At 36.1% G+C, this 11,826-nt stretch overlaps 3 protein-coding genes across 3 annotated transcripts; 1 reads left to right on the plus strand and 2 right to left on the minus strand.

Annotated features, from left to right (window-relative positions):
- Positions 1 to 225: 225 nt before the first annotated feature.
- LOC149405107 (cytochrome P450 71AU50-like) lies at positions 226 to 3,013 on the minus strand. The gene is made up of 3 exons (XM_089607767.1): positions 2,568 to 3,013; positions 1,636 to 2,089; positions 226 to 951 (listed from the first exon to the last, which is right to left on the minus strand). The coding sequence occupies exons 1-3, from the start codon at positions 3,011 to 3,013 to the stop codon at positions 319 to 321; spliced, it is 1,533 nt and encodes a 510-aa protein (XP_089463893.1). The 3' UTR covers positions 226 to 318.
- Positions 3,014 to 4,614: 1,601 nt separating this feature from the next.
- LOC149405108 (LOW PSII ACCUMULATION protein (DUF1995)) lies at positions 4,615 to 7,186 on the minus strand. Its single transcript, XM_089605758.1, has 10 exons — positions 7,071 to 7,186; positions 6,813 to 6,977; positions 6,631 to 6,678; positions 6,485 to 6,524; positions 6,277 to 6,377; positions 5,990 to 6,182; positions 5,820 to 5,918; positions 5,598 to 5,715; positions 5,196 to 5,324; positions 4,615 to 4,877 (listed from the first exon to the last, which is right to left on the minus strand). The coding sequence occupies exons 1-9, from the start codon at positions 7,122 to 7,124 to the stop codon at positions 5,204 to 5,206; spliced, it is 939 nt and encodes a 312-aa protein (XP_089461884.1). The 5' UTR covers positions 7,125 to 7,186; the 3' UTR covers positions 4,615 to 4,877; positions 5,196 to 5,203.
- A 159-nt stretch (positions 7,187 to 7,345) lies between these two features.
- On the plus strand, positions 7,346 to 11,826 carry LOC149405109 (cyclin-dependent kinase F-4-like). The gene is made up of 14 exons (XM_089606839.1): positions 7,346 to 7,683; positions 8,627 to 8,705; positions 8,826 to 8,894; positions 9,374 to 9,463; positions 9,552 to 9,693; positions 9,831 to 9,933; positions 10,033 to 10,085; positions 10,174 to 10,240; positions 10,385 to 10,493; positions 10,587 to 10,652; positions 10,802 to 10,870; positions 10,962 to 11,028; positions 11,126 to 11,230; positions 11,362 to 11,826. Exons 2-14 carry the CDS (start codon positions 8,682 to 8,684, stop codon positions 11,559 to 11,561), a joined length of 1,164 nt encoding a protein of 387 aa, XP_089462965.1. The 5' UTR covers positions 7,346 to 7,683; positions 8,627 to 8,681; the 3' UTR covers positions 11,562 to 11,826.

Consider the following 11,826-nt stretch of genomic DNA (forward strand, 5'->3'; position numbering starts at 1 on the left):
AATGAATTTTAATTATTTATAAAATAAAATGAAAAAAAAAACATTTCAAAATTTATAAGAAAACTCTTGATGCATATATGCATGTACATATATATGTTGAGCTTGAGATCTTATCATAAAATTTTTATATATGTATGATTCTTTGTATTAGTTGCTTCCACTGCATCGCCTTAGGATACAGTGGTTTCCAAAAATTACAATACATATCAGTCCGAAATCAATTTATTGGGATAACGTCGTTGAAATTAATTAAAACATAAACACATTACAAAGAAAAAAAAAATAGACACGAAACGAAAAGAGAACTTAATCTCATGTTCAGGCATAAAGGCCGGGATTAGAGAGCCTCGGAGTTGGAATGGCGATTAACGTGTCGCGTTTCTTAACGACAATCCCAAACTTATCGGTCAAATCGAGCTCAGAACCCTCCGGAAGTTTCCACTCAAACATGTGCAAGAACGAAGCCAAGACGTGAATCACAATCCTCTCGGCGAGAGGCAATCCCGCGCAGATTCTCCTTCCGGACCCGAACGGAATATAGTTGAAGCTATTTCCGGAATTGAAGTGGACATTCACACCGTCGCCGGACAAAAACCTCTCCGGCGAGAATTTTGACGGGTTTTCCCAGTTCTTGGGGTCTCTTTGGATAGCCCAAACGTTGAGGAAGATTTTGGTGCCCTTAGGGACGTGGTAACCGCCGATCGTGGTGGCTTTGCTTGGGAATCGGGGCAAGAGGAAAGGCAGTGGTGGGTGTAGCCGAAAAGTCTCTTTGATCACCGCGTTGAGGTAAGTGAGCTTCGATAAATGAGACTCTTCGACGACGCTGTTTAGACCCACGACTTGTGTGAGTTCTTCGTACACTTTTCGCATCGCCTCTGGACAGTTGAGAAGCTCTGCCATCAACCACTCCACCGTTGTCGCAGTCGTGTCTGTCGCACCCAACACCGTGTCCTATACATATATAAAATATACAAAAAAAAAAAAAAATTATACTATTTTCCCAGTTTTTATTTTTTATTTAATTTTTTATCCTAAAAATTTACAAATTAACAGACTGTTTTAAAATTTTGTATTTGTAAGTTGGAACTATTTGGTATGCACAATGAGTGGTTTTAAAATTTTGTTTGTTGTTATTCAAGGCATTAATTAGTAATACAAATTCAATGACTGGTAAAAATTACCAAATCATTATCAACAAGTAATTAGACATCAAAAATATGAAGCACTATTTATATACAAAAAAAATTCACAGAAATGATTTTTTTTTTTTTTTTTTTTTCATGAAATTGTTGAAGTCCGAGGGCGACAAAAAAAAAAAAAATTACACGTATTGACGAGCAACAATCGGACACGTGTCAAAGACTAAAGAAAATAGTAGACTTGCGTAAAATTAGTGACCTAGTTAAAATTTTATAAAAATGTGCGATGTCAATCTTAATTGACATTATTAATAAATTCTTTGAAAAAAAAAAATTAAACGATGGTCAGTATTTTGCAACACTCATATAATAAGAAAATATTTGACAGCCTTACATTAAAAACTTTTATTATTTTGCTAAACAATTATTAGTTAGTTTCGAACAAAGGTAATAGAAGAAGAAAGATATCAAAAGATTTAAAAAAAAGTTAACGTACGGTAATCATGGCTTTGAGTTCATCGTCGCTAATGGGAGTTGAACCATCCTGTTGCTGGTTGAGCTCCAACAGAAACTGCAAAAAATCCTTCCTAACAATCTCATCCTCTCTCGCCTCGCTCATCATCTTTTTCCTCCCTTGGATCGCCGAGTCGAACATGTCCTCGAAAACCCGGTTCACCTTCCTCGTGTCCCTCTCGATCCCTTGGAGATCGAACCTCGCCACCGAGGGAAACACGTCCGACACGTTCGGCGTCCCGAGAAGCCTCATGAGCTCCGCGGCCGACTTCTTGAAGTCCGCTGCGTCGATCACCGCGTTTTCTCCGCCGAGCGACGCTCCGCAGGACATGCTCAGAACCGCGTTAATGGCCGTCAGAAACGCCACGCTTCCCATGTCTATCGCCTCCCCGGCCCGCCCGTGTATCTCTTTTATCGATTTTCGGACCTCTTCGCGCCTGGTGGTCAATATTAGATTTAAATGTTAGTTTTGTTAAAGATTCTCGAAAAGATGAAATAGTTTTGAGTTAGGGAGACATGTAAGGCAATAAAATTTAAATTAATAGAGGTGATATAGGGTAACAGATAACGAGTGTAAAAAACATATCCGATTACGTGACTACAAATCCTAGCTCCACCTGCATGGAAAGAGAAGGAGCTAGAACATTTTATTCGAAAGGGACTAAAACGATTTTTTTCTTCTTCTTTCTTTTAGCAAGGGCTGATTTGAATTTTTTTTTTTTTTTTAAGTAAATTAAAAAAACAGGTGTATAGCAAGGGCTGATTTGAATTCTTTTAGCTAATAGTTTGACTAGTTTTCTAAAAATTAAGCTTTGGACAAGGCTGGGTATAACTGGTTTTGAGATGAAACCTTATGATATTTAGTAGATACTAAAAAATAAATCAAAAGTAGGAAAAGAAAAAAAAAAACCGTGCCTGAGATCGTAGAGACTGTCGAGGATAGAGTTATTGAGCATCTCTCGGACGAAGATCTTCCTAAGCTTCTTCCATCCGGGGCCGTAGGATGCGAAGGCGATGTCGTGAGCGCCGTACGATGCGATCGTTCCGGCGACGGTGGAGTCGCGATTCGCGAACACCGTGTCCTGTTCCCGAAGCACCTCTCTCGCCAACTCCGGCGAGGTTATGACCACACAAAGCTTGTTTCCCAACCAAAACTTGAGTATTGGGCCGTACCGCTCCGCCAGGCCCGCAAACTCTCGGTGCAGGTCCGACCCCAAGAACGGGAGGTACCCCACCAGAGGAAGCCCGCGTGGGCCCGGGGGAAGCCTGTGGGACCGCTTCTTTGCCACGTGTCGGGCCCACAGGAGGGCTGCCACGGCGATCGCGAGGCCGAGGATATTGTTGGTTTGGTTCCACCACATTGTGTTCATGATTGTTTGCGCTATTAGTAGAGTATGTGTAAGTATGTGAGAGTATAATTGAATCAGTAAGGGTTGTTAGACATTTCTTTGGAAAGGTTTTTATAGAATTTTTTTTCTGTTGGTCAATTACGTACGTACCATTTAATGATAAATAAATAAATTAATGCAAGGACTAACCATCCAACGTTGATTTTCTAGGGTACAACCCATTGGGTTTGTACTTGTGCCAATTATATGTATATATATTGAAATTGTCAAATAAAAACTGCGATGCCATTTTGTTTTTTTCAAACAAGTGCAACACTATATTATATGCATATTTAGTAATACTTGCCCAAATCAAGAAAATATCTTGGCTATTAGCTAATTTTAAACATGTGTCTGCTTAAAAAAAAAAAGTTACAAAACGGCAATATGATAAACTCTTCTATTTGAAACAAAATAATTTTATTTTCGTCTAAGTAAAAACTTCCCTACATTAGTCAAAATGTCAAAATATTTAAGGATTAGTGACATTTTATGTCCGTTGTAATATGAGTACCCCACATTCTTAGAGTGAATCGTTATATTTGCTTTTTCATTTTTTTTTTAAGTTTATAATTTATTTATTTTTACCTAATCTTATGTGTTTGTTGCGTGACACTTAAAATAAAGGAAAACTAATAATCTTATGAAAGAACTAATAAAAAAAAATTGAAAAAACGAATAATAAAATATATATATATATATATATATATATATATATATATATATATATATATATATATATATATATATATAACTATATAACTACGCTACGCCTTCTCTTATTTTTAATATATTTTTGCCGTGAATGTGGCCAAGGAAATAGGCGAGAACCATAACTTTGAACGCTGAGATTGGGCCTCAACGACTTGAAGTCGAGGAATTCACAGTGAGAGTAATCAATTGCCCATATTGTCTAACAAGAACTACAAGTGGAATCGAAGAAGAGGAATTTCGGGAAGAGTTACATACTAAGAAATCATAGGATTTAATATCTTCCTCTATGAATATAAGAGATAAATAACCCCCCGTGTTTATTTGAAATGCGGCCACTATTCATTCTTGATTTCTAGAAGGTTGATATTATCAATATATATATATATATATATATATATATATATATATATATATATATATATATATATAAGAATTACCCATAATACCCATGATATTCACATTTATTTTTCACTTTATTATAAGACAAATTGTATGCTTCACATCATGTTGTTGTTTTTATCTAATTTATAATGTTCTTGTAGCTAGTTAGCGATTATAAATATTGACGTTTGCAAATTATCCAAAGTTTCAAAAAGTTAACCAAATTAGCCATACATTACACTATAAATATAATATTAAAATTGTCAATATAATATTTACAGGAATAGCATGTGAATAGAACTGCAAAAATTACCGAGCCAAAAAGAAAAACAGAATAACGAAATAACTACGGCGAGATTAGATTAATATGGCATTGTTCAGAGATGGTTAGTAATTTAGAAAACTTTTGCATCAGACTAAAACGGATTAAAAACTAATTTATGGCTAGTTGTGATGCGGCACAAGCTATATAGCAAAAACAAAATCCAAATGTAGGTCGTTGTTCATGATTATCATAAAAAATTCTATTAGTATTATTTCTCAAGTGTCTCCTCTCAAACTTACATTACTTACATGTTGGCATTAATTAAAGATTTAACATGATAATCTGTACATGGTTATACTTAAAATACTACACATATTTGGTGTATTGTAGCAGAAGATAATAACTTATAATAATATTACCTTCTTCCCTCATTAAAAATACCGAATGAAGATCTAATGAAAGAGTTTCATCGGAAACCTACAAAATAACAACAAAGAAGAACCGATCATCAGTGTCCACAGCTTAATTATATTTCTTGGCATCCTTCAAAATAAAAAAACAAAATAAATTAGTTATAAGAAAGAAAATAAAACATGAAAAACTTGGATAAACCATAGAAGAAAATCAACATCCCGAAAAGAATTGGCATATGGCTGTCTTCCACGACACACATCACCGAGCTTTGCTGGGTTTTAATTGATAATACGTAATATAATCTGTTAAAAGACTGCATTGTGAAGAAAAAAAAATAAAAAAAACTGACAAGCTTAAGAGAAAGAACAAAGCATTACTCACAAAGATGATCAAGCTGATGGAAGAATATCCAACGCAATTTCCTTCAGTGAAGGCATTGTATCTCTCTGATGAACGCAAACGTATTTATTCCTCACCTTTCGAAGTACTTTCCATGGACCCGGGTACGACCTGAAAGTTCGAAAAACGAGCCAATGATAAGAAAGATCCGTATGAACTCATAGAGTAAGTCTAACTTCAGAATTTCTTTTTTTTTTTTGGAAAGATTCTTCTTCTAGCTCTCTCGAAAAGGGTATATCAAAATGTAATTTAGGCATAGATTATTCTTATCATTGCAAAGTGATTTTCATCTGGAACTCCGTGACAGCCAAACAATCTCAAAATAACGAAATCTGGTTCAAGGTAAAGGAAGAGAGAGCTACCGAAATTTTACTTATAAAATACCTGAATAGAGTCCCACCTTTGGCTCCTTTGAAATTGTGAATGTAATACACAGTTTCCATCCGAGGAAACAGAGTCTTCAAAAGCGTTGCCAGCTTCGGGTAGAAGAACGACGGGTAATCTTATCGCTATTCAGTCAAGAAATCCAAGATCCAAAATCGAAAAAATATTAGGTAACAATAAAGGAAAGCCAATCTCTCGTGACGGTTTGTGGTAAAAAGATACATCCGGATCTTATCCTGTCAAGCTCTCCGTTAAAGATTATCAGCTTCCGATCGGTTTTCTCGACAGCCTCTTTGTAAAGCTCTTCAACGACGAGCATCTCTGAAAGGGAAACACGGTGATTGATTACACATCTTTCGTCGTTGACTTTTCTCGATCGATTATTAGAGTACCATTCACGTTGAAATAAGGATATGCGACGAGGAACAGCTCGTCCGCTTCTTTCACGCGATCCTTCATCTTCACTTTCTCGACAAACCCAAAGTCCTCGAAGAACGAGGGTTTTGTTAAGTAGTCCAGCTTGAACGAAGCTCCTTCGAAGGCCGAGTTTCTCGCGAATGTCACCTCGTTCGCCTCGGGAAAAAACTGAAAAGTTGCCGGAAGATATATGAATATGACAGGACTTCAGACATTATAATTAGACAAGTGCTAGGTCCACAAAAAAAAAAAAGATAATTACAATTCTGGTACTCCGGGCTTTAGCTGGATCGACAAGGCGCTCACAGAATTCGCGGATCAACATTATACTTCCGGTCATTTCGATTCCTCCTTCACCATCACCTGAGCGTGGTAAACACAGTTGAAAAAATTACAACTATTTGAGGATGATCATTTAGATATGGGTATTATTAATTCACAGGTAAACATAATATTAACAATTTACCAACCCGGTACAGAATCAAGCCCGGCCGTTGGAAATTCGATTTCCTGCAAAGAAATTACTTGAAACAGGCTTTTTATTTATATATTTTTTTTATTTATTGAAACTAAGTACATTCTCTCGCATACAAAGACATTGAAATTATTAGCTCACCATTAACTGTCTGTTATCTTTCAAAGCCAACGAAGTTGCTGTTTTTGCCTGTCAAGTGATCAATAAGACACACACGAAAGGAACTATAAGCATTACTGGTTTTCTTCGATTATTGAAAGTTTAAAACTGAATCTGAAAGAAGAGTTTTTTTTTTTTTTTCCCCATCTTTTTTTCTGTTTTACTTGTTCAAGAAGCTCCGAGTAGTCTTGAGGAAAAGGGACATCAAAATCAAGCGAAGAATTTCCGTCTCCTTTAACCGAATTAGTAACGAAGAGCTTCGCGGCTTTTTGAGCCTCTGAATTCCGGTACTTCTTCGGCGACATATTCATGGAATAATAATTCGAGACCTACATTTTTCCCCAAAAATAATAATCCAGAACACGGAACTACTGAACAGTTTGAAAAAAAAAATTCAAAAATTAACGTTCTTCAAATCTTACTTGAGAGCTTGGAATAAGTGAAGGGATTGGGCTGGGAAAAATTTTCAATGCCATTGCTGTATCTAATAATATCAATTTTTTTTTCCCCTGCTCTACTTTAGTCAACGAAAAACTACTCTTCCGGATTGACTACAGTCAAGGACTTGAGAAGCAAGGATAGTTTGACACGTGGCATAGAAGATATGAGTGTCCAATAGCAAAGGCAGTATTTTTCCCGCTTGAATCACGAAAGCAAGTTTTTATTTTTTATTTTTTATTTTATTTTCTTCGCGAAAGCGAAAACATTTCCAAATTCTCTCGCTCTTCTTCTAGTCCGTCCTATATTATCTCGTAGTGAATGTTCCGTCTAATTCGCCCAGATCGGCGACGATCGATTCGCCTCCGTGGAGTGTCTCCACCGGCAGAGTCACCGACAGTTGACTTTCTTTCCCCTCCGAGTTGCTCTGCAGCAAGATCTCGGATCTTGAGCCTCCACGGCCATCGCAGCCGTCCGATGTGGTTCGTCCTCGTCTGCGACGACTGATTCGACCTTCGAGGAACACTTCCATGGCCGCTCTTGGTCTCCCCCGTGGTTGGGCGACGATGGAGTACTTCCGCTTTCGCAACACCAATGGTAATTTCTCTAATCTATTCACACTATATATATTTTATTATTCCTTGTTCGTTTGATTAAAAATTGATTTTTTTTTCTTCTGCATTGTTGAATCTGAGTTTATTATGCTGATAAGTTGGAATTGGATGGTACGATGTGATTTCTCGTCGTTGTTTTCGCCTTGTTGAATTTGGTCGGTTTCGATGTTAAAGCCCTAATTTAGTTTGAACCCTCATTTGATATTTGAGTATGAATTGAGTGCTCTTTTGCTTGTCCATGTTTTATAAAATTATGTCTGATTATCAAATAGCTTTTAGTTTTTCTAATCAATTCATCCAATATCTTTTATCACTCCTTGTTCGTTTGATTTAAAATTGATTTTAATTTTTTCTGCGTTGCTGAGTTTATATATACCGATAATCTTTGGAATTGGATGATTAGTTTTTATTCTTGAATTTGGTCAGTTACATATATGCCCTAATTCGACAAATGAATATAAATTAGGTAATATATAATTTGAATATCAATGGTGTATATGTGATTAATTTAATATCAACGGTGTGTGGTTAATTGCATATATGATTGGAAATCGGATTTTAATTTTGTTTTATTGTTTACCGAGTCGGACTAGGTTTCCTTGTTTATTACGTTTTCACTTCCCTATTATATCATGACTATTTAAAGTAGGACTTATAATACTTTTATATAGATACGCCTAATACATTCAGTTATAGTACTCAAACTCATTCTAAGTTCAGCGTCAATTTTCAGAAAGTTAGATATACCAAAACGAAGACGATCGTTTGAAGGACATAACTTCCATTATTCTTAATAACTAAACATCTGTACTTTATTCCATAAGAATGGAGAGGTGGGTCTGAATGGTATAGCAGCAATACTTAGTCTATAATGAAATAAACTTTATCGGTCACTTACCAAAAAAATTTCGAATTATCTTTATTAGGTACGAGTTCATAAACAAGGTTGGTGAAGGTACTTTTGGATGCGTTTGGAGAGCTATGAATAAGGAAAGCGGTGAAGTGGTAAGACTTCAAGTCTTTCTTTGACCTTTGACCTAAATTTTAGGTTTTAATATAGTATCAGAGCCCAACTTAATTTCGGTACTTTTGTTTGTTTTCAATTAACAATGTCTTCTTTTGCAGGTTGCCATTAAAAAATTGAAGGAGAAGTATGTTTCTTGGGAAGAGTGTTTGAACTTGAGAGAGGTCAAGGTAACGTAATGTTGCTGTTTAGACTTTTTGCGTACATAGTTCTTGGATTAATCTGATTATTGCATATTAGTCCCAACAGTTTCATTTTTTGTAAAAACTATTGATTTTTAATATTCTAGTCCTTTTCAGAAAAAAAAAAATAATACCTAAACAAATTCAAAGTGAAGCATATATACCAAAAAAAAAAAAATTGTTTATGATTTAAAAAATTATCACTAAGATAAAATAATACATTCTAAATCCAAAGTTGTTGTAACTGTTATCAGTATTTTTGGGGGTAAAATATAATTTAAGTTTAGAATTTTTTTTTTTTTTTTTTTTCCGAAACTGACCGAAATTCTATAAAGGATCACAATCATAAATATTAACAACTATTTGCGCCAAAAATCCTACTGTCTATCGTATTTGATATATCCTGCTACGTGGTACATGGTTTATAAATTCTTTTTTTTTCTCGGTTTTTCTCTCTCGAATGACAGTCATTGCGGAAAATGAACCATCCTAACATTATGAAGCTGAAGGAAATCACAAAAGAACATGATACTTTATTCTGTGTGTTTGAGTACATGGTGAGTGGCTTCTTACCAATTATTAAGTTGCTGGTCGTATTAATTTAATTTTATATAACCGTTCTTCCGATTCACGTACGAATTTCAGGAGTCCAATCTGCAACAACTTATCGAAGAAAGACAATATCATCATTTCTCAGAATCTGAAATCAGAGACTGGTGCTTTCAGCTTTTTCAAGGACTTGCTCACATGCACAAGTCTGGATATTTTCATCGGGATTTAAAGCCTGGTAATTTCATCTTACAAATCACTGGAACTTAAGTGTCTTTTTGAAACATACTTGAGAAAGTCCATGCTTCTGTCTAGTTTAACCGTTTTCTCTTCATTGGGTTTTTATTTTTATTTTTTATTATTAAATTCTCGCAGAAAATCTTTTGGTTGCAAAAGAAGTAATCAAAATCGCTGATTTAGGCTCAGCCCGAGAAATTGATTCCCTGCCTCCGTACACAGAGTACATCACAACACGGTGGTAAGTTTTTTGTTTTGTTTTGTATCTCGCTTTTAATTCCCTCCTCGTTTATGTTATGTATTGTAACAAAAATGTAATGGCTTCATTTTTATCTTCCAGGTATCGAGCCCCGGAAGTGCTTCTTCGTTCACCGTTGTATAGTTCTAAAGTCGGTGAGTGCGATTCCGTGATGAAATTTGCAGCTCTTTCTTTAATCAGAATATTTCGTTTTCTTATTCCTGTTGCTCAATTTTATGACAGACATGTGGGCAATGGGAGCTATCTTGGCCGAGCTGTTCACTTTCAACGCGCTATTTCCTGGTACCAGGTAACCCAAGTATATAATATATATATATATATATATATATATATATATATATATAATTTTTCTCATCTGTAAAAAATAAAAATAAAGTTCTTCTAGAAATACGTAATTTGTTGCTGTATCTTTATGCAATGGTTATGTTTGCAGTGAAGCAGACCAGATGTGCCAAATCTGCAGTGTTATAGGCAGTCCGACTGTGGATTCATGGGCTGATGGGATTAAACTCGCAAGTGGCATGAACTACAAGTTCCCTCAGGTCGATATAAACTCTCAATTCGTTTGTCTACAAGATTTGTTTTACTTAATTTGGGTATGGAAACTAATTTTTTCTCTGTTTTTTACACAACAGTTTCCGGGGGTCAAACTATCTGCACTGATTCCATCAGCTAGCGATGACGCAATTAGCCTTATTGCGGTACGTATGAGTTTTGTTAGTCTCAAGTTTGACACCTATGTATGTTATTGAAACCTGCACATTTTTGTAAATTTTAGTTATTCCACCAACTTTACACGAACCTTGGCTATTTTAGCTATGAGACCCTTTGTTTTCGTTCTAATGTGTAGGCGCTTTGTTCGTGGGACCCGTCAAAGAGGCCATCAGCTCTTGAGGCACTTCAACATCCCTTTTTCAAGGCAAGTGTTTCCATGCCATTTCCATATATATATTTCTGCTTCTATCTTCACCCGAAAACCCCCGTTAACTCGATCTCCTCGAATGTTACAGAGTTGCTATTACATCCCACAGCCACTTTACTACAGACCAACTGTTTTCGTTCCTCCTTCGTCCTCGGGTTTGTTTACTACTTAAATCCGTTCATTGACGCTTTCTTGAGAAGCCACGAATGCAAAAGTAAAGCTGAGTTATTTTCATCTCTTCTCGTCTCGCAGCTCTAACAACGAAGGTAATTGGGCCACAACGCGCTAAGAGATATCCCGGGAGCTTATCAACCAGTGTCCAAGCTTCCCTTAACTCACACGTTCCTTCTCACAATGGTACCTTTTCTTTTTCCAGTTTCATACAATGAGCAAGTTTAAAATTCTAATCCATGTACACCTTTCTTTTCCCTTCCCATCTCGGCAATATGGTAGATTAGAAAAGTAATAATTTCTCGTAAATATCGCAGGTGTGCAGTGCAAAGTGGGGATGGCCAATCCATGCCAGTACTATTTTGGTATCTTTCCTCCGCAATCGCATGGAAACCACCCCGTGGAAACTAACATGCGCAGCTCTGTTGATTGGCCGACACTCCCTCCGCCGAGCATGGTGATTGGGCCCCGGCCCCGTCCGTGGAAAGACAAAAATTGGGCTCCAGTGCTTATCTAAGCTTAAATTGATTTCCAAGAGGATTTTTGGACCTCCTTTTAGGATTATCCTATTCTTTTTTTTTTCTTTTTCTTTTTTTATCCTTTATCTTCTAGAGCAAGCATTAACTTGAGACAACCTTACGCTTTCTCTTGTATGTTGGTATTTATTTTTGTTTGGATGTAAGCCATTGGATGTTTTATGAGATTATATGCTAATGTGATGAGATTTCAAAAGTACGATTACAGTGTGTTTTCCATTATCCAATAGGAGTTATTTATTCTAA

This window comes from Urtica dioica, chromosome 2 (genome assembly GCF_054948205.1).
Source record: "Urtica dioica subsp. dioica isolate 48M chromosome 2, U.dioica_male_clone48M_v1_H2, whole genome shotgun sequence".
Lineage (NCBI taxonomy): Eukaryota > Viridiplantae > Streptophyta > Magnoliopsida > Rosales > Urticaceae > Urtica > Urtica dioica.